At 40.3% G+C, this 22,685-nt stretch overlaps 2 protein-coding genes and 1 long non-coding RNA gene across 8 annotated transcripts; 2 read left to right on the plus strand and 1 right to left on the minus strand.

Moving 5' to 3' along the window:
- Window positions 1-6,751: 6,751 nt before the first annotated feature.
- On the plus strand, window positions 6,752-8,067 carry LOC135674774 (transcription factor CSA-like). Its single transcript, XM_065184922.1, has 3 exons — window positions 6,752-7,019; window positions 7,131-7,526; window positions 7,616-8,067. The coding sequence occupies exons 1-3, from the start codon at window positions 6,752-6,754 to the stop codon at window positions 7,807-7,809; spliced, it is 858 nt and encodes a 285-aa protein (XP_065040994.1). The 3' UTR covers window positions 7,810-8,067.
- Window positions 8,068-12,369: 4,302 nt separating this feature from the next.
- LOC135674773 (uncharacterized) lies at window positions 12,370-17,169 on the minus strand. 5 transcript variants are annotated; one of them, XM_065184916.1, is made up of 6 exons: window positions 17,012-17,169; window positions 16,264-16,380; window positions 16,046-16,158; window positions 15,358-15,821; window positions 13,745-13,785; window positions 12,370-13,607 (listed from the first exon to the last, which is right to left on the minus strand). In XM_065184916.1, exons 4-6 carry the CDS (start codon window positions 15,734-15,736, stop codon window positions 12,672-12,674), a joined length of 1,356 nt encoding a protein of 451 aa, XP_065040988.1. In that variant the 5' UTR covers window positions 15,737-15,821; window positions 16,046-16,158; window positions 16,264-16,380; window positions 17,012-17,169; the 3' UTR covers window positions 12,370-12,671. The 5 variants fall into 5 exon arrangements, with proteins under 5 accessions (XP_065040988.1, XP_065040989.1, XP_065040990.1 ...); XM_065184917.1 differs by having other exon boundaries at window positions 15,358-15,971; XM_065184918.1 differs by lacking the exon at window positions 17,012-17,169 and adding an exon at window positions 16,501-16,983.
- A 979-nt stretch (window positions 17,170-18,148) lies between these two features.
- Window positions 18,149-21,838, plus strand: LOC135674775 (uncharacterized). Of its 2 annotated transcripts, XR_010513708.1 has the most exons (7): window positions 18,149-18,288; window positions 18,785-19,018; window positions 19,204-19,247; window positions 19,752-19,798; window positions 19,911-20,011; window positions 20,738-20,873; window positions 21,374-21,838. It is a non-coding gene; the product is annotated as an uncharacterized LOC135674775 (long non-coding RNA). The 2 variants fall into 2 exon arrangements; XR_010513709.1 differs by lacking the exon at window positions 18,785-19,018 and having other exon boundaries at window positions 18,175-18,288.
- The last annotated feature ends 847 nt before the right edge of the window (window positions 21,839-22,685 follow it).

Raw genomic sequence — 22,685 nt, forward strand, 5'->3', positions numbered from 1 at the left:
TCATCAAAGTTTGGACGCCTCCCCTCCCTTCGGATGATGCATGCAACTTAAGTCACTTTTCCATCATGACCTAAATCGTATGTTAAAAGTAAAGTAACAAATACAAAGCTCAAAGGGTGTGGAATATGAATTATATTTAGACATATCAACAAAAATAAAACTTAAGATTTCGTCGATGCTATAAAGTATATATATGTATCTATATAACACAGTAATAAATTAATTGGTTCAGAATTTTTCTAGTATGTAAAGTAAGCTCATCTTTTTAGTATAAGCTCATTTGTCCACCTTGACTTTTGAGCTGGCAGATAGATTCTTCCACTGGCTAATCTAAAAATACTCTTTATAAGAGTTATATATATATATATATATATATATATATATATATATATATATATATATGTGTGTGTGTTCCTTTCTTCCTCATATAGATATACCTGTAGGCATTAGACAGCTAGCATTTCCAACTTCAACTTTTGGTCCAATTCAAGCTTTATATATACATATGACATCATAAATTAATTATGTGTTCATATATGCTATGATGGAAACCCTTATTATGCTTGAAAAACTAATTCAAGTCCTTTCTTTTAGATAGTTCATTGCTTCTTCTTCTTCTTCTTCTTCTTTTTCTATTTTTTCCTTTTTGTAATCTTTTTTTTTTTTAATTTAGATTTCACTCATTCTACATCATCAACAATTTATCAAATTTTGATGTTCTTTTTTATACTAATTAATATGAATTTTAAGTTACATCTGTTTCACATTGTTATGACCAAATCTATATAGATAATGGCATATTTTAGATAAAAATTTATTGGACTATATAACTATGTTTGGGCTCTTTGTCTATTAAAAGCCCAATAAGGGCCCAAAGTAGGGACAGTTGAGGTTTTGATTTCCCGCTGTTGCCCGTACGTGAATCCAAACTCAATCTTGATTTGGTGTCATTAGATCGTTGGATGGATGATTTGATTGAATCTAATTTGATGTTGCCATAAATCTAACACGTCGATCACGGCTGTAATCCAACAAAGAAAGATCCATCGAACCTAACCCTACCTATTAGAAAGATTTCACGGTACGTGAATCATGGGATCGTCACTTCTGTCACGATTTTTGGCGCATCTGTTCATCGGCACGTTCTTTGAAGGTAGGGGAAAGGGTGTGGAGATCGGCTGTCTCAACCGCAGCAGGAAACTCGATCTCTCTTCTCGTACGGGCTCCATTTGTCCCGACCACGTCAGTTTCTAGGATGGTATAGGAGAAAACCCTGGTCGCTGTTTTGACAAAGATACAGAATCGAACCCGATCGACAGGTCTCATCACTAGTATCCGCATCTCATGGGATCCATCCGAACGACTCGGTTAGTGCTACGACTAAGTCTTCGCTTTGGGTCCCATCGGTCAATTATTGTGGTCAGTTTTTACCTGCTATTATTATTTTTAATTATCTCTCAATTTTCGTTTATTAGGCAAGTCTCTCATATGTTGATGTTGAGTTTGTGATCTCTAGTTTATGGCAATGATGATTCATTTCTATTTTTGTTTATGTCTAATCATTTTTTTAAGTACGATTTTATCTTTTCGGAACATGTGAGCTCCAAAATATACGACTAAGAGCAAGGAAGATCCAGCAGACTTATGTGCCTTTAATTCCTATACTCTTCAACCACTTACTGATCTTATCGGTACTCTCTCCCATAGAGGAGCAAAGGGCTCATAGTCGAGGTGCACAAGTTTGCTCGACCAAGGTGCAGGCCTTGGTCCCTTCTTCTAATACCAATCTAATAAAGGACTATTTGGTCGGTTGGCCATTAGTGCGGCTCGTAGGTTTACGAGGAATTGTCCGCTTTTGGTGACTGACATACATGCATGATTTTATCATTTCGCGTCATGTGAGCTCTTGTCTCCCCTACGGGAGGGAGCACTGATGAGGTCATTTAGTTCTACATTGATTTATGAGTATAGAAACCAATAACTCATAAGCCCATCGGGTCTTCCTTAGTCTATGAGCCACACCAATGATCAATCGACAAAAAATGATCACTCATCTTTATATAATTATATAAAGAGACAAATCACTAAAATATAAGTGATAAGTTTGATATGACACGTGCACGATCATCGATATTATCATCATATCGAGTCCGATACACTTGATTCCATTCAACCGATGCATCATAAGGAGATGGTCGACCCTATAAGGTTGACAACGTAATAATGTCAACAAAGACATCAATCCGACTCCATGGGATCGATTACGTATTGCTAATCAAAAAGCTTATTCGATAAGTCAGTCATTACTCGGTTCGTTAAAGGACATGCATAATGTTAATATTTATCACGACCTCAATCTAATTAGCATTCTTAACAGAGAGCACTATCGGACCGAATTCATTGACTGAATTCTCCAAGTGATCATCCTACCGATATAATCTAAATATATCGAAATATTTTATTAGAGAATGAGGAGGAGGATGGGAAGATCCGACATGACAAGTCAGGATGAAGTAGGTAGATATGGGGATCCGTGTCTCCCGAACCTAAAAGACTATCGGCCACAGGCTGTTTGACGGGAAAAGAAGGGTTGTTGCTTGCCATGCAGATGATTACAGTCTCCAACAACTCCTACTTGTGGACAAAAGAAAGAGAGAGAGAGAGAGAGAAAAGGAGGATGCCTCACGAGACAAAGTGAAGCATGATTGATGAAAGGGAACGGAAGAAGAGAGCGTGTGTGGAAAATGATAAGGATGGGCTGTGCATTGTTTCCAGATACATTTAACGAAGCTAATAATCCAAAGGGAGTAGCTTGCATGCATGATCTCTTCTTCCTTGGTTCTCCAGTGATCTTTTTGTTTGAGTTGGAGGTTTGAAGGTCTGACATAAGAGTAAGAGAGAGAGAGAGAGAGAGAGAGGAGATGAATGCAGACGTGGCTCGACAACGACTGGGAAATCTCACCTTGTCTCATCACAAACATCTACATCTCATGGACTCTACACGATGAAGGATGCAGGGAAGATTTGAGTAGGAATGGAGGACCCCAACATTATACATCATGTTGCAGTAGGTAAACGCGAAGACGCGTTAGGCCGAAAGCTAAGTGAGGAAGAGCGGGATGCCGTGGGGGAATCGGAATTAAGTCCTGCTTTCTCTAGGCGTCTTCTTAGGATGTGGACTTTGCTCGGTTGAGTTCAAAGTTGGTGGCTTACTTTGTCTGTTGCAGTGGAGGATTTGGAAGTTCAGCTTCGAAGAAGCGTGTGTGTGTGTGTGTGAGAGAGAGAGAGAGAGAGAGAGAGAGAGCACTAGATCATATAGGAGCTCATCTATCCTCTATGTGTCTCTCTCATCTGCATGCACTGGTTCCTGCACATTTTATCTTCATGTTTTCAGGTTCTGGCATGCACTCACGACGTAGTTGTTGAGGGGGAGAGAGAGAGAGAGAGAGAGAGAGAGAGAGAGAGAGAGAGAATTGAAGGACACCTTGGAAGGAAGAAATGTGTCCTTGGAAGGAAGAAATGTGTTGAAATGGGGTCATATGGTATCCTTGTTTCAAAGATACTGAAGCTAATAAATCAAAGAGAGTGGGTTTAATGGTCTGTTCTTCTTTGGGTTTGTCTTGAATGGTGGTGTGATGGGTTGAGAAGAGAGAGAGAGGAGATGAATGTAGAGTTGCACTGCTTCAACAATGGCTGCCTTGCATGCATGTCACAGTCCTCAACTAATTGCCATAGGAGAATCCTTGAGACTTCCCATGTTACATAAGCATAAGCTAAGCAATAGGGCATAACATGCTACTTCAGCAAATTCTTGGCAATCGAAAAAAACAGATTTTTTTTATGAGTTAATAAATGGTCAATCAAACTCACAAAAGATCAAAGATCAAAGAGAGAGAGAGAGAGAGAGAGAAGGGAAGAAGGGGAACAAGGCAACTGTGCTGTCTTCCCTGCCACATGCAGCTATGGACCTGAGTCAAAAGAGGTGATCACATCCATTGCCACATATGCATCCTAAATTATTAGAATACAGAAAAATATATGGGGGATGAAATTTATTGAATGAAAAAAATATGATTACATATTGACTAATCTATCCCATATTCATGTTTGATTAAGAAAACAGGCATTCAAGTAAAGTAATCAGATGGTTAATGAGGCTGAAATTTGGATTTGAATGAAATTTATATCAATAATAATAATAATATTCTTAATTTGCTTACAGATCTATTCATAGAACTCAACAAAATAAGTTCATGAGACTTACCACATATAATTAGAACATTATTGTATGTGGTTGACTACACTCAAATGAGGCATTTTGATCCTTATTTTGAGTCTTAAAATTATACATACCTTAAATGAGTTAGGCCAAAAATTAATGGAAAAGAAAAAAAGATCACTACCAGTGAAAAAGAGAGATATTAACTTAATATCACTAATTAGTATATATCGTCTTCTCTCTAATCACTTGATTAGCCGAATTATCTATATTAGTAACACACATATACACACACAAGAAAAGATCAATTAGTAGACCATACATACTATTTTTCTCTCACATCGATTTGAAGTTAGAGAATCATGACCTCATGAGAGCTAATAAAATCCTCTTAGACACATATGGAAACTTGTCAAAAGGACAAAACCATGTTAGACATAATTGAAATGCAAAATATGTCAAGTAGCCATAGGGTGGAGTCGATAATAGACGTCTGCTTCGTTTACCTAATCTTGTCTTATTACACACCTTACTAACATTCTTCACATTTAGAATGACAATATTTTGAATTAAGTTGGCAGTGGGACCAATTAAAGGTGAAGAAAATATAATTTCTTGGTGGTAATAGGAACAAAAAGGAAGGAGGGAGGGAAGTTGACATGGAAGGACAGACATCGAGGTGGAAGTATCACAATTTGATAGTTGGAGACAAATTCATGGTGGTTTAGATGCACCATCAAACACTCAAACACCCATGTCCTACGCTACACGAACTAAATGAGCGAGAAGAAGACATGCAAGGAAAGTCAATGACTTGTTTCATGTGTGGCCGATGGTGACGGATGATTGTTGTGTTTTCTTGTTTCGGTCAAGATGAAGTTGTGCGACAAGTAAAGGGATTGAAATAACAGCATTGGGAGAATGTATTTGCCATGCCGATCAAATTGAGTTGCAAGGTTTTCTTTCCCATAATCGTAGCCAAAAGATAGATATGTTCTTGACAACGTATGAAGTTTTGGTCAGCAGTCAATTTTGACTCTGGAAAGGCAAATGAGAAAGAGAGAGAGAGAGAGAGAGACATAGAGAGAGAGAGAGAGAGACAAACGGAAAGTGTGGGAAGCATGAACTAGACAACACACTGATGTATTTTAAATATGTTTCTAGTGGCCCTCGGAAGATTTCTTATCCTCCGTATGATACTGGATTTTGACAGTCTCTTTTTGCATGCAATGAATGATTTGAAATTTGATTTGATTATTATTAACGATGGATGATGGCAAGGTTTTCGATAACAAATGAATATATTTCTCTCTCTCTCTCTCTCTCCCACCTCCAAAAGACAACCACTTGTTATTTTTTTAATCTCTCAATTTACCTATGAATTGGAATAATCCAAATTATTAAACATATTTTATGTTTAATGATATGTGTTAATGATATTAAACATATTTTATTTAGATGCATTTTTACTCGTCAGTTTTTTTTTTCTCATTGTTGAGATGTGACATGGACATTTCATTCGAGTCATGTGATCATTGGCATACTATATTGGTGATTGATCGAGGGAAGGTTTTCATATGTGGAATTCTGTACTGTTGCAGGTGGAGGTGTTTTGTTGGGGGAAGGATAAGGAGAGTGTGTCCAATGAAGAAGGCATGATGGTTGGCATACGATAAGGAATATGAGTCAACAGGTGGTACGATTATTGTCAACATATGTGGGACCCCCACTAACGCTTGATTCATTAATATAAATATTTATTTATTTTTATCAGGTAACAGCAATGCCCAATAATAAACGAAAGGATAAACGTGAGGTTTGATTTGTCGAAGAAGAGAGAGTTGAATTGGGCTTTGTTTGGGGAAAGAAACTGGTGGAGGTTTTTCGGGTGATTAGTTCAAAAAGAAAAAATAGAGAAAGAAAACGGGTTGAAATAAAGCTTTTTGAAAAGAACCAGGTAGTGTGTTTATCCTCGTAAGAAAGGATAAGAATGAGGGCGGTGCAGCAGAGGGCAGAGGCTTTAAAAGCGGCGGAGTAGTACAGACAGCCACCAGTAAAAATCCAAGTCGTGAGTAGACGGTGGAGGTGACCGATTGCTTACTGTGCCGTTCGCCCTTTGCCTTTTGTTTTTTGTCGCCTTTGGTGGTCTTCCGCGGCTGTGAAGCAGCGACAACAGTGGGGGACGCAAGGCGATGTCACTGCCGAGTGCGACAGGGGCTGCTCTCACGCATATAAAGCTGTGCGGGAGGGGGGGCCGGGGAGATGAGAAGCTCCGACTCCCAAACCCACACCCACACCCACACGAGCGGTTCTTTTCCGAACCTACCCGTAGACACAAACAAGGATACAGAAAGAGAGAGAGAGAGAGAGAGAGAGAGAGAGAGAGAGAGACGTGGTTTGCTTCCATCCGAGGCTGCTCCTCTTTTTGTTGTCCTTCAAGAAGCGTTGTCTGAACTCTCCATCATCTTCTAAAAGCTGGGTCGACTCCTCCTCTCATCTTTTTGTTTCCAGCCTTGGTGATTTCCTGGTGTCATGGGTTATCCCACCGGAGAGAGGGAATGCTGGGGACTCGATGATTTGGCAGGGGAGCATGAGAGACATGGGGGCAGAAGCAGTAGCCACCAAGTCATGATGGAGGAAGGTGGTGGCTATGGCAACAGCTTCGAGAGCGAACGGCAGCAAAAGCTGTGTGTCAGGGGCCACTGGAGGCCGGCTGAGGACGCGAAGCTCAAGGAGCTCGTCTCTCTATATGGCCCTCAAAACTGGAACATGATCGCCGAGAAGCTAGTGGGAAGATCAGGTACTGATCCTCTCTTCCTTCCATTGAAATGTGGATGTGTGGAACTGATTTCCTCTTTTTGACTTGGTTCTTCTTGTCTCTGGAATTGGAATTGGAATTGGAATTGGGCAGGGAAGAGCTGCCGGCTGAGATGGTTCAACCAGTTGGATCCAAGGATCAACAGGAAGGCATTCAGCGAGGAAGAAGAAGACAGGCTTCTGGCTGCGCACAGGGTTTACGGCAACAGATGGGCACTGATCGCCAGGCTCTTCCCTGGCCGGACAGACAATGCAGTCAAGAACCATTGGCATGTGATCATGGCCAGGAAACAGAGGGAGAAGCAGTCCAGTACTTACAGGAGGCGGAAGCGTCCCTCCCTCCGCTATCCCCCATCTCAGCCCCTCCCGAGGTGGGAGGAGGTCACCACCACCTGCAACAATGCATGCAGTGGTGAGTCGACCACCACCAGAGAGGAGACTGCTTCCACTTGCACCGACCTCTACCTCGGCTCCGTCACCGTGCCCAATGGTACTGCTATGATCTGTTCACGAACGGTGGCTTCCCGTGTCACTGTATCACTTTTGTTCTGAATGAATGATCTGGGTTAGCTTGTGCAGGGTTCCGTATTGGAGCTCCCACGATGCAGGTTCGTGGGTTTGATCTCTCTGTCTGCACCGGTACAACTTTTGAGGTCACAGCAAACGAACCGGCGGCCTACCACATGACCAATGCTTTGCCTTCCGGTGAGACAACCTATGAGAAAGAGAAGATTAGCTTACCCTTCTTTGATTTCCTGGGTGTTGGAGCATAGGGGCTCTCCACGCGATATGCACAGGAAATCTGTGAAGGCTGGTGGTACAGGACCAAGAGAGGAGACCTGCAAAACGAAGAGAGGAGGGTGAAGGTGAAGTTGTATCCATAGTAGGCCAGACTTCTCAAGGTTGTCAGTCAACAAGTTCAAAAAACATTTTAACATGCGAATTAAACCAGATGATATGATGCATCATCTGATCTGTACCAAGATTTCAAGGAAGGCAATCAAAATCAAAGAAATGAAAAATTCTTCCAAGATCTACTGGGCATGCTTGAACTTTTAATTTCTCTAAAATACTAGTGTATTTTATTAATGCTTCCTCGCAAGCAAGGAGGCACCTACCACTAATGACATCTCTCTCTCTCCCCCGTGAGAGAGATTTAGTAGCACCCAAGGGTTTTGGGAACCAAGCAGACCGTTCCCCGTTGGAACTCCGAGTGCCCCAGTGGTAGCTAGCTACCCAGGCCAAGCAATGGGTGCTGCTTGTGTTACCACACCACATCGTGCAAGGGTGAGGGTGCAGGTTTGGTAGCTGATCTGACACAGAATCCTAGGGTTGGTCACGGTTCCGCTGCCTATATCTGGTACCGGATCTGTAGGAGCTGACAGGCAATGGCCTTTTGTGTCGGTCATCCTCCTCTTCCGATTTGCTCAGAGGTAGTGAAACTGACAGCCCTAATCATGGTGGTGAACAGTTGATCCCAGTGAGAAGTTCACAGAAACCTGGCTGAAAGAACACATGTGCAGCAAACTAATTAAACCAATGCTGAGAGGAGAAAGGAGAGCAAAGAGAGCGTGATGCATATTCCTGCGTGAAGTAATTAAACCTAGAGTGTTTTGGGCCCTGACATCCCTAATAAATATAACTTAATGTAGAATGAATGCAACTGTTATCTTCTTCTCTGCTCGTCATGATGGTTACTTGTTTGACCCCACTGTGATAAAGGCATCAGAGGCACAGGGCCTGGCAGGGGATGATTCAAGAGACAAAAGGCCCCCGACGTTCATAATTACAGCTAAATGTGTTGATGGTGCAAACATTTAATCTTCCTCTCGGGTAAGGAAGCTACTGACTGCTGCAACACGGATCAGGCTGCAGGCAGTGGGAAGGAGAAGACATTTCTTCTCCTTTGCTTCTCTCAAAAGTGAGTAGGAAGCAATGAACTGATGCCTTGACTGCAACATGCACAAAGTTTAAATCTGACCTTCCTGCAGCTAGGTGGATCTTTTCCTTGCTGAGATCAATACTACATGTCGATACTGTTTGGCATCATCAGCAAAGCAAGGATGGTGCCTGACAGAAACCAAAAGGTAATATTATGTCCGACCACAGTAGACCATAAATACATCAACCACGAAGCAAAAACTCTTCTCGGAAATTAGCGGACAACAAAAAATCGTGAACCTTAAAAAAACAGTCGGGTCTCTCGGCAGTCCTGTTGTTTGAGGAAACGTGAGCATCCCTCCCTGCTTTAGCTCATGTAAAGGTCCACCACCTCCTTGGAAACCTAAAGTCCACAGTCAGTGCATTAGCTAAGAATGTTGGTGGCATAGGCCAAATAAGTAATGCTATGAAGTAATACGACAGGAGCAGATTAATATACAACACACACAAACTTTGCATGTCACCTTTGTTGCTTATTTTTTTGTTCCTCATCTATAAAGAATCAAGAGGATAACTGCTTTCCCATGCAAAAGCATACCCACTCGAGCAGTGTGTTGGATTAGATACAATGCCATCAACGGAGGTCTGATATTATACAAAGATGTTGGACTCGCTTTATCTGATAACAAAAAGAGCACCGAGTGAACTGAAAGCAGCAATTGTTGACTTAGAGAGAAGATTGCTATAGTTTAAGGCTTCTTTAGGAGAGCACCCTAGTTAATCTACAAAACAAACAATATCTATGGACTGGCAAGTGATGCTATCAAATTAAAGACTATCCAAGTGTCAAAAACAGGCTTGGAATCTCTCCCTTCTGCAATGTACATGGACTGCTTTATATCATCACACAAGAAGCCTACCAGGCATTCACGACTCATCCACTGTACCATCAGAATGATTTGGCCACTTTTGGTCGGTAAATGCCATGTTATCACAAACATTACGGTCTATTGAAGAGTCTGTTCTGAACATAAAAAAATGTATCATGATTAGGTGGCTCACAACTATTTCCTAATAATTAATTATCGACCTTCGATACTTACCAAACAAGTGGAGTGCTTTGAAGTCTCTTGTAGTTGCTGGAACCTCATCCTATCAGCGGCTAAAGAAACAGAACTTACAGTCCTAAAAAGTAGACGATGTAACCCATGCTTGAGAATAACTAATGATGCAGGTTCTAATTCTGGGGCACATAACTGTTATGAAGAAGTCTATCGGAATCACTTATAGTACCAAAACTTATATGGGACGTCCATGAGGTTGAGCATCATTCAAATCCAACTAAAATAAACATGATGAGGATGAAAAATTGATCAAACGTAAGCATGAAGAAACTGATTTAAGCAGAAATGCTCATACCATGAAATAACCATTAAATTTACAAATAAAAGGAATAAATGAACCTAATTTAAATCTCGATGCTTTGATTCATCGGCATGCATCATATTCCTGTTTCCAGTAAAACCCGAGGGACTGTAAAAAGAGGAAAAACAAGACAAATGATGTTTTAGTGAGAAGATAGTACCAGCGAATATTGGATGAGACGAAAGTCATGATAAAATATTCCCATTCCCATATAGACAACAAGGAGCCAAAAATTTGAACTTTGTCAGCATGCTTGGAAGCCCTTGATCATTGGAATACATCAATGATAATGCCAACCTAATAACAGAGAAACAACAAACAAGCTCCCAGAAAGGTTTTTAATGGAAAGATAAGGACTGACAAGATCATAACAAAATCTTAAATGAACATCTTCTTGAAATCTATTAAGATACATAACATGCAATCTGACAGCGAAGATGGATGAACTGAATCAATGTAACAATTCATTCAAGGTCAAGCTTATATAAAAAAATATGACTAACTTTCGAATTTTTATATTACTCTCTCTCTCTCGTTTTCTTCTTGACCCATTTTTACTGGAAACAATCACCTCAGTTAAGATGCTGTGATTTAATTGTGTGTGCATTATGATACCCCAATAGGACATTTTAAACAAGAAGAGACACTAAAGCTGAAGAATTATTAATGTATTTGGACATGTATTATATTTGAAACATGAAGAAAACAAAGGAGGGCTTAATGTCAACGAAGAAAAACCCACACAAATCGACTGGGTCCTTCATACAAGAACAAGTTTATATAACAAAAGCACCATCCTTGGTCTTCTCATGTAAAACATAGAGGAACAAGAATAAACCTATGCACTGGAATAGCTGCTTTACCTGCATTAAACATTATCATTCTCCTATAAAATGAGGAGCTGAACTACGCTCCTCTACCATGATATCTGAAGGAACGCATCTTAGTTCAGATGTCGGAAGTAAAGAATTAAGATCCAATTTCATGCATGTAGACCACCTAGATAGTGACCAACCTAGATTGAAGAAGTAGGTGACTAGGAAAGATTTACCTGATACAACATAATCAACACAACCACAAATACATGTTCTATAAAAGTGATCTGTCACTAAGGTGGATAAATCAGACATCGGGTCGGATTTGGTTCCCTTCATAAGATTACAAGTATAAATTGCATGTTGCAACTTAATGTTTTACAATAGAAGAAAAGGAGAATAGCATGAAATCAAACTATTGCAATCTAGAAGATACACAACAACATCATGCGCTCTGCTTATGCCAGTGGCCACTGGGAAGATCCTACACCATTCCATAACTCTATCAAGCTGGAGCCCTTATCTAGAATAATTTCGACACGGGGACTCCAATTGCACAAACGATGTTCGTGATTCCGCTACTCTGGCAAACGGATTCGAACAGAGGAAGGAAGAGAAGTTACCGCGAGAGCATTGGAGCCTCCTCTTCAAGAATGGGTTTGCGTGGTCTTCTTGGATCGACGCCGTCGGAGAGCACCCACCGCCAAGAGGAGCGCATCGACAACGTGGTTCGCCCCCAAGCGGGAGATGAACGCGCCACCATCAGTGCCGCCTATTTTAGATCGAGTTTTCGGGAATCACCGACCTAGAAACGGGCCTACTGTTTATAAACGGCCCGATAACCCTGAATCGGGCCCGGGTCTTGGCATGAACCCGCACTTTCGGATCCGATAAGCCCTCGGGAGCGATGCGGATCTGGATCCAGATGCGTTTACTCGTATCGATATCAATCCGATATCAGGTTGACAATAGAACAACATCACATTCAAATAAGAAGCCCAGACGATGTAAGTATGTGAATCCTTTCATCACCATGGAAGCAAGGCGACTGTAATCACGATCGAGATCGAGAGAGAGAGAGAGAGAGAGAGAGAGAGAGAGAGAGAGGAGCTTACTTGAAGAATGCGCACATGAGAAAAGATGCAGCTCTCACGAGTTCTTTCACTTGGATATTATAACTATTCTATGGCATTCAAACCACGAATTGCCGAATGATAGATCGAGTCATCTAATTCTTCTTTGTTCATGCAGTTATTAAGTTCCTGATACAACAGAAAGCATACACAGCAGTGATGTTTCAGGTGGAAGCACATGAACAGTCCATAGCTGTGGCAGCAGAGCGAAAGGGTGACACTGGTCATTTAACTGTGTGTGGCATGCCCTCAAATTTGGACTCCCAAGATTTCTATGTTCGTAATAATGTACATGGACATCAACCACAAACCCACAAAATGGAGATAGGAACACTGACCTGCAACTCAATGATCTATGCAGTCTAGAATTGGTTGCTGTTGTCAATGACCAGTCCTGAACATTTTGGCCCCCAGGAGATCCATTCCTATCTTACCTTTGAAGGAAAATCGCTTCTTGCTGTGATTCCTCGACAATGAACCTCTCCTTTGTGAGGTCGCAAGAGAGCTGCTTCGTCTCAAGTCATTCTCGATCTGATGTGAGATAGAGTGGCCACTAGTACCTGCACCGGTGGACGCTCCTGCACCCTGACTGCTGCAAGCAGACCTCAAAGCCACATGAAGCGGTTCCGAGATGGATGTAGATTGTTCTTTTCCAACAGCTTTCAGACATACTGGGCATGGAGGGTCGTGAATTTGACTCTTTGGAGTGGTCTCCTCCAAACAATCTGCATGGAAAACATGGTGGCATGGTAGTATGCCAGCAACTGGCATATCGGTGCTTCTAACAATCCGGTTAGAACTCCACGGAGACTTCTGGTACAGTGACCTCTTGCACAGTTCACATTTTTGGTATCTTGAGGTACTAGGGCATCTGTGGTTCTCGACGTTGATGGTGTCTGCGATATCAACATTGTCTCCATCAAACCTAAAATCATAGCTGCTTGCATTACTCCATCTAAATCCTTCCCTCCTCGAACTCATGCTGAGTTCTGGTGAAGCCTCCATCTTTCGAAGGTCGGTTAGGGCCCTCTGGAACTTAAGCTCAGAACTCAAAATTCTCTCAGTCCACATGGGCGAAGCCCCACTATCTTCACGTGGCATTCTCGAACCACTGGTACTTGCTTCAGCCATCCCAGAAGCATCAGCCTCCGAAACAGGATTCTGAAACATGAGTGGATAAATGGGTTTTGACATGAATGAACGCCTGCTGGGAAGGTGTCGGGGAAAGAAGGCTGGCTGCTTGCTGGTGGATGCCCATCTACTAGATTCTAATGGTGAAAATGGAGAACCGATACTGTTCCCAGCAGAGAAACCTCCCTGCATCCGAGAAAAACAGAAAAAGGATGCCTTTACAATCATCTACAGCCAACCAATCACTTAAACATGGTGAAAAAAAAAGTGGTTTTGAGGAAAAGAAAAACAAACATCATGAAGCATATGAATAAAAATGTTACCTCACTGCCCCTGGAAAAGACAGAAGCTTCAGGCCTTGCACCTGATGATGCAGAAGGAGTTGAAGATTAGTTAAATGAGTTTCTTGAAAATAAGCAGTTACCTTGGCAATCAAACAATTTCTGGAGTTAATCAGAAAAGGAAGGTAAGCTTCTACACAAGTACATAGTTCCGTTAAAGTTAAGCCAATAACCAAGGCATGAATGAGGATCATGGCTTTTTGAACCACACGCTCCTCTTTGCAGTCTCGAAACCACCAAGCTTTAGATGCATTATGTGCCTCTAACCCTCCTGTATGATTGATTGGTCAAAATTTTCAGATTGAGTACGTTTTTGCCCAGACTCACGACAAGCGAGTCCAATTCATTTTCAGACATGCATCCTACTTGTGCATTTGCTCCAACCATTGGTCGAGTAAGTGAAGCTACTTTTTAAGTCAGTATACTTATTGTCCTTTATTCACCATGCAACACATTGTTTCACGTTTCTAATGTCCCGGGCACCTTTTACCCCATTGTCTTTCTATGAAACTATCTAGTAACGACACTTTTTGATCCATGCAGTAACTGAAATAAATCAATGTAAAAAGAGAAAATAGATTATTCTAAGCAACTTAAAGGATTACAGACGTCGTATTTTTCACTCTAAAGAGCGTTTGGCTTCCTTTCAGTGGCACAAAAAATTAGAATACCTATGTACATGAGATAATTTAAGCATACAGCCAACTTGAATTGCAGACGATTACAAGTATTTCCAGTTCTTTCAAGTCTACAATTAAAGTATTTGTAATTAATAACTAGGTTTGTTTTCAATTTCCGTATAATTCTCGATTGAACGTTGAAACTCATATCTAGGGCCTTGGTTGATATATCAATCAGGAGCAACATAAATTGCCAAGTAAAGTCCAACAGGCTTAAGCCGAGGCAAACCTAAATTACTCATTAAAATTAAGAAGCACATCAAAAATAGGCCCTTCCCATACCAAAACAGTAGCCACTTCTTAATTTTACAATCTACTCTTTTCTTTGCTTATCATAATATTTGTCATTTAAAATCAAACTTCAAACCTTAAAATAATTTTATGCAAAAAAAAAATTACTGTCAAGATTGCAAATTACAGTTTTTAACACGCGTAAAATTATGGCAATTGAGATCATCTGTATATGTATTCATGTATTACATTTTGCATCTCTATCTATCATCCATCATCTCTCTCCTCCCTTCCTCCCCCCAGCCCTCCTCACTTTATTTTTTCCCCTCCCTTTCCTTCATCCCCACCCATGACACAATTTGTTTGATCTCAAGCAGGTTCAAACTTGTCCAGAAGTTTGTTAACATCTTCACTGGATGGTACATAAAAATTTTGGATAGCCATGTCAATTTTAAGAAGTACTGATACCCTGCAGGTTCTTTTGCCACCTAATTCTGTTCTTACAAATTACAACCACAACTGCCTTACAACATGCACTTCAAAAGAAATTAAAGCACCAAACAGTTAGGAATATTAAAAATTTAAAGCTTTAGATTCCTTATCTGAAAGGGGAAAAAAGGGAGTAAACAGAAAGAGTCTTATAAGATTGACTGACAGTGATCAGGTAATGCAAAATAATATTACCTCCTGCAGGTGTAGAGAACTCCCCAAGATCATATCTGTGCACACATGGTGTCCATCGACGTGCCTGGAGATAGTCAGATGGGCTCTCTGAATAAGATAGTGCCCCATCAGACACAGAATGGTGATGATTTAGGTCACTGCTCCCAATATGTCTGACATTACTATGCAAAGACATTGAAGATCCACTAATAGGAACTTCATGAACTCTATTAGATAATTCATCCGACTGAGAACTGCAGTCCCATCTCCTTGACAAATGGGGTGAGTAGCTTGAATTGGTCCGCCAGTGAGGTTCACTTGGATCAATGGAACAATCTCTTCCAGATGTATTAGATTTCGGTCCATGTGGCCCAACAGGTACACAACAAAGAGCACCCATCTCATGTATTTATGTGAAATCTGATGGAAGCAACACAGAGTAGCTGCTTGATTCTTGACAGGAACTAATTACAAATCATTGATGTCTGCACATGTTGATAAAAGCACCTGAGTAACATCCTAAATTGTTGACCTACAATACACTTGCAGGGCCATCCAAATCAAAAGTACAGCTACTGGCGTTTCTAACACAGGATGATTTCTCAGATCCTCAAACCATGAAGTTGTTCATTTGCCTAATTTCAGATTCTGATTCAGGTTAAAAACATTCAGAAAAAACAAGCTGTATAATAACATTCAACTTGTGTACCTGTGACCTTGTACATAAGGTGCAACACTTTGCTTTCCACGCTTAAAAGAATAGCTACTCCTCCTAACTTCACGTAACACCAAGTAAAATTTCACTTGCGCAGCAGGGAGAATCTGAAGCGAATATAAGTGGACTCTAATAAGTAAAAGATAGACCACTACTGACAAAAGCTAGTCAAGAGTATACTCTAAAGGCTAAATTTAAAGTTTATCATGGACCTGTCACCCAAATATTTGCAAAGCTATTTGAGCACCTCGAGCACCAGCACGATAAAAGAATTAACTTGACCATTCACAAGCAGCTTTTGGCATCTAGAAAACTGACCCAAGTGATTTCTGTGTGGGGATGAACAAAGTATCAGAGTTCAAACCAATCATTCTAATTGATCTTACAGTATAGTGAAGATATAGGATATCATCAACAAAACTTGTTTGCATCATCTATGACATCCTTACTCTACATGAAAAAAGCATCAAAGGCCACGCCTTTCGATCGCAGTAAACAGGACAAATCAGCTCTATACATCAAAGGAAAGCCAAAAGTATTCAGGATTACTCTCCAGCTCCATATATGGAAGAAAATCACTTGCTTTCAACGTGGTCATACATGTCTAGGGACTCCTCATGAACGAATAGGACTGGCATAACTTCTCCTTACTTAGCACACGAGAACAGTAAACGAAACAGCGATTCTACACAAGAATAACCTAAATCAATAAGCAATCCAGAATACGAGGAGACACCGAACTCCAAGATCAAATATTGGATAGATCAGCAACTCCAGCTACGAATCCATGGATTAGCAGGAGATATAGAGCCTTTTAAGTGAAAGAAGCAAAGAAAATGGGGGAACGAGAACCGAGCGGGTGCCAAATCGCGACGACGCCCAAGAAAGTTAGTCGGATCACAAAAAAAATGGCCAAAAAACTGGGCGACCGTGAGAAGATCGGGAAGAAAATCTAATCACCTGGCGGAAATTAGGGCTCGGAAAAGGGCTGCTTGCGGTGGCGAGAGGGATTCGACAGGAGCGGAAAAGGCCCGAACTTTAATGATGACAAGCGTCGGTCTCCTCCCCTCGGGGGAATCAGAGGAAGAGAACAACAAAGCGAAGAAAAACTTTTCTCATACCTGTCCTGCGATTACTCGACACGTACCTTCTTTTTCATTGGTAACCAAACCCGGGCCCACCCAAAATGTACAGTAGGAAAGAAGATAAGGTCGGGGTATCGATAACGATCAAGGTAAAATAATTCAACACATGGCACGCCGATGTCTCCTCCCATGGATTCTGGCTGTTATCGTGGGCAAGGCGGGCGTCACGTGATCTGCACCTGACATCGGGGGCGGTCGGCCCGTGGGAACGGATCACGAGGCGGATCATCCAGCGCCGATACTGATCCAACGGTTGAGGATGGCAGTGGCACGATACGACTGATGTTGGAGTGGAGTCGCAACGTGTGATGCGTTGATCGATTCCGATCTGACCTCAGAAATGATTGATTCATGCGCATGGATGTGAGCCAATATGTATTAGTTAACGAGTCAGGGAGGGGCATATGCATCATCAATCACCAACTTTTGTGCTTATCGATTAGGAGATGATTGCAAGGGTTGAGTTAGGAGACATGTATCATTCCAAGAATATAAAACGCAGAGAGCGCTGTCAGATTGAGCTGCTCACCTAATTTGTGATGATCTTAAGTTGTTGTTGTTGTTGATGATCATGAAACCATTGCTTTTTTGGGTCTCACTATGCACACCTAAATGTGTGTGAGATGTCACATATAATAAAATATATATATATATATATATATATAATTTTTTTTATTTTATTTTTTTAAAAATAATTATATTAAAAATATATATAATACACTAATACATAATTATTTGAAAATATATATAACACATAATTAAAAATATATCATTATCATAGTAATATTTAAAATAAAAAAAAAATATATATATATATATATATCAATTGAGATTTTAAATCGGATCTAATAGACGCGATTTAAAATATTTTATCAACGTGGCATGAGATCCCAGTTGGGATCATATATCTTCACGAAATAATGCGCATATCGAACGGCTGCGATCGATTGCGGAAGAACTCAGCGAGATCCCTAATGGCTTCTAACTAAATTCCGACCCTCGGCGGCTAGGGTTTCTCGTGGGGTGCGTTCTCTCTCGCTTTATCTACCCGCTCTCGGCGGCGGAGCCTCGTCGGCTAGAATTCTTCTAGTGGTACGTTCTCTTCGTCTCTCTTCTTGCGCGCCTATTCTTGTTTACATCACACGGATCTTTTTGTTTCTTGAACTGATTCGGTAAAGAATTAGTTTCTTGAAGTAGAATTACTGCTCGGAGCTTGCCTTTGAAGGGGTTCTTTTTCATGGCATTATTTTCCGAGGGTTCGTGCTAGGTTTTCTCGAGTGTACCTTCTCTCTCTCTCTCTCTCTCTCTCTTCTCGTCCGCCATTCTTGTTTCCATCGCACGATCTGTTTGTTTCTCGAATTGAAAGGGCGACATTTCTTTTGAACAGTAGCCTTTCTGATTGTTCGTGTCGAGGGGTTTCTTTCATGGCATTATTCACCGAAAGATCCATTCTTGTGGGTTAAATGAACCTCGGAAACAAAGGAGAATCTTTGAGTGTGCTAGGGTTCTAGAGGGTTTATGCCATCATTTGAACTTGTTTTTATAGTGTGTCTGCGTTAACTGGTTCAAGTTTTATGATTATTTGCAGACTTTGGCTTCGCTTTGTGGCCTAGCAAAACTGTGAGGCTACGGCTTTATGGTGGCATGTATTGTTGGGTTGCCTTATGTAAAGTTGTCATTAAATTGCATCAACGTGTTGTCGAAGAGGTGCACATGTACTGAGGCCCCGTGCAAGTTCCATTGTCCGGTCGCCTAATCTGTCTGTGCAAGAATAAGAAGGCTTTACGCTTTGCAGCACAAATCAGCTGCGTTTGTGCTGCCTGTAACAACCCAATATCTTTATATTTTTAACACCATGATTTGTTGGTTAATTTTGAATTCAGATCGACAATTGTGGTTGTAGCACTTATGAATAATTGATTATTGATTCTTGGTTCCCTCCAAGGGTTCTTGTTTCTGCTTCTTTCTTTCCTATTTGCTCCTCTGAGTTTCTGGAAATGTGTGCAGGTGAGAGATTGAAGATTACTTGCGCACAAGAAGATGGTTCTCAAGTATGTTGCCTATCGCATAACTGTTCCTGAAGTTTTTTTTTTTATTTAAATTTACATAAGAATCATTTACCACAAATATTTTATGAAGCCCTTATTTATCTTGGACTTGCTTGTCACCAAATAACATGGCTAAAAACCTATAATTTGTAGTTTCTTGAGATAGGCATCTACTAAAATCACCAAGTTTTTTTTTTTTTAAAGCACATACACAAACAAGTGACACTGAGACGCTGCCATGAGTAATCTTTAGAGAGCAAGACACTACACAGCACAGCATGGACAAGGCTGTTAATAATTGTGTAGTTTGTATATTGCTGATAGTTCTATACGTGAAGATATGCTGTTCATGTTATTATCATATATATAACTTGTAATAATCAGAACATTTGAACTTAAATCAATGTTAACTGTCATGAGGACCATTGTGAAATATCACTGTTTAGGACTAGCAATATTGTGTTGGTTGATGTTTTAATGTCAGCTAATTATTATTTTGCTCGGCAGGACTGAGCTTTGCCGTTTTAGTGGTGCAAAGATATACCCAGGAAAAGGTATTAGATTTGTCCGGTCTGATTCCCCTGTTGATTATTTGAAATCTTACAGATGGAGTTTGTTTCTTGCAGTGTAGTGGTGAGAGTTCTAACTTTCCCTGTTTGTGTGCAGGTTTTTCTTTTGGCCAACTCAAAATGCAAGCGGTGCTTCCACAACTGTCTGAAGCCTGCTAAGCTTACCTGGACAGCAATGTACAGGAAACAGCACAAAAGGTATAATTTTACTGGCTGACTATTAGAAGTCTATTAAACACAAATTGTTATATTGTGTACTCCTAAGGGATACTACATAATTGTTTATATAATGATCTATGTTTACATGGGTTCTAACATATCTTAAAATAAAGATAATCTTCCATGCTGAACTGTTTGAGTGTTCATGTTGTTTCCATCTTAGGTTTGAACATCATGTGTGTTTTGTTTTCGCAAGTTCAACTCTCTTGTGATAAAGATAGTATTACCATACTTGTGAACATGCATATTGGAGACTACACCATATTTGAATTATTTTGATGTGTTTGAGTGCCATTATTGTTCTCTTCTTGGGGTGGAATATCATAAGTGATTTTTGTATGCACATTTTAGTTTGCATTTTGTGCGTGGGAACTTGTTTCATATAAAGTTCTCTTCTTGTTTTATATGATTGGTGTGAAGGTTTGGAAGATCTTGAAGAGAAAATTTGACTGTTGTGTATACACCTGTAGTCCTTGTTCAATAAGTGAAAACTGTGTGAAGGGTTTTGCAACCTTGTATTTTGTTCTGCTAGTGTAGTTTAAACCAAATAAATAAGCTAATAAGGTTTTTTTATTTAATTTGTTTTGTTTGTTCTTTATGACATCAGTAGTTTGTAATTGCATTAGTTTGTTTCTATTGATTTTTTGTGCATGATGTATGCATCTGTAGGAAATTTTATTGTTTTTAAATTTATGTTTTTTTTAGGATATTCATGCTGAAGCTGTCAAGAAAAGACGTCATACCATTCAAGGTCCATTGTTGAAGCTACTTTGGAAGTCATTAAGAAGAGGAGAACTGAGAAGGCTGAAGTTCGTGATGCTGCTAGGGAAGCAGCACTCAGGTATAGTTTTACATGATTAGCTGTTTTTGTTTTATTTAGACAGAAACAATTTGCTTAACAAAAAAGTTAGTCTTTAAAACTTACATCTTAAGCATTTTATATATCATTTTTCTTTGCTTGTTAACTGTGTGGCCGTGTCAATAGAAATGAATTTCCATTTCCAATTCAAAGTGTTTTCATTTCAGTGTCACAATCAAGAGTTAACAATTATGCTATAAGTTCTTAACTATTTGGGATCAGGCTCATGGATCTTTTCTTGCCGCTGAGCTCTGTCGACAGAAAAATTCTCAGTTAGATTATGATCCATCAAATCACTATTTCTTGTTTTGAATATAATTTTCATGTGCCATCCTTGTACTACTGTCTTATTTAATTCACCTTATTGGATCGGTGGAACTTGGGCTCTTCTGGATGTGTCATCGGCATCTTTAGTGTTTGTTCAAGTATGAATATATGATATCCTATTCAAGCGTTGAATCTAAGATTGTTTTTTTATATAGAGAAATCAAGGAAAGAATAAAGAAGACCAAGGATGAAAAGAAAGGCTAAGCAGGCTGAGCTGATGGCTAGAACTCAGAAGACAGCCCAGACAAGTAGTGGACCAAAGGCTACAAGGGGCCCGAAACTTGGTGGTGGTGGTGGGAAGCAATAAACTACATCCCTTTCAGAAGCTAAAAAGTTGAATGCTGGAGAATGTGGATTTTTTGGATGCGCCTCCACTGAAGGTTTTACAATATCCAGATGTATCCTGTTGTTTTTTCATGGATTGTTAGTATTTTTATTGGTTGCATCAGCTTACAAAACTAGCGACTATTACTCTTGAGGTTTAATTCTTGGGTCCTTGTTTTAAGTTATTTCTTTGTCATCGTGTGTGTGTGTGTGTGTGTGTTAACGACGACTCCTCTTCTTGAGCGAGTTTTTTTAATGGAAATAATCAAATCGTGTGAGATGATCTTTTTTGAAAATTTGTCGTGTAATTTCTATAAAGCATGCCAGATGAACTGTTTGGTCCTTCTAACGTAGGAGTGAGTGGGTAGTAGAAATATTTTTGGGGTGATTTGTTACCAGCACTTTGTGGATTGGTGTTCATGGAAATCCAAGGCAACGCCGTCAATCTTTGTGATTGCAACAAATCCATGGTAATGTTCTGCTGATGATTACAGGTTGCTGGAATGGTCAACGGTCAGAAATTAATTGTCGAGTGAAATGAGTAGTCTTGTAATCTGATAATGGTGAGGTTAGAAACTGTCCAACTTATCAAGAAAGGGAAGAAATTGGATAGGATGCATTATTTCCTGTGAAGCTCTGACATCATCCCCGTTTTTTTTCTTCTTGTCAATTCTTGACAAAAATAGTTGAGATGATGATGCCACCTATGAGGACTCGTGAAGAGGATGGGCAGCAACAGCACAGCAGAGAATCAAAGTCTGGCCACAAACTCTGATCTCTGCCACAGAGGGTAAAGAAAGAACAAAAAGCCTCCTCCAGTGGTAATGATATCCACATGCACTCACTTCTATGTGGTACAGAGAGAGGCCCTCCTTTGGCCTCAGGCTTTATGATCCCTGCCCTGCTTGCTTCCTCTCTGCTCAGATTCCCACCACCACCGCCAGCACAGCAGCTCGACACTGAGCTGCAGTGCAGTGTTCCTTCAGACTCCATGTTGTTTTTTTCTATTGAAGAGACTAGGATGGTTCATGAATTTGGATAAGGTGGTCAGTGCTATCATCAACCGTGTTGTGTTGTTTATAATACTATGCAATCATGGAGGGAGGATCAAGTTTTGCAACCTAATCTTTAGGCAAAATGATT

The sequence above is a fragment of the Musa acuminata genome, chromosome BXJ1-5 (genome assembly GCF_036884655.1).
Source record: "Musa acuminata AAA Group cultivar baxijiao chromosome BXJ1-5, Cavendish_Baxijiao_AAA, whole genome shotgun sequence".
In the NCBI taxonomy this organism is placed as follows: Eukaryota; Viridiplantae; Streptophyta; class Magnoliopsida; order Zingiberales; family Musaceae; genus Musa; species Musa acuminata.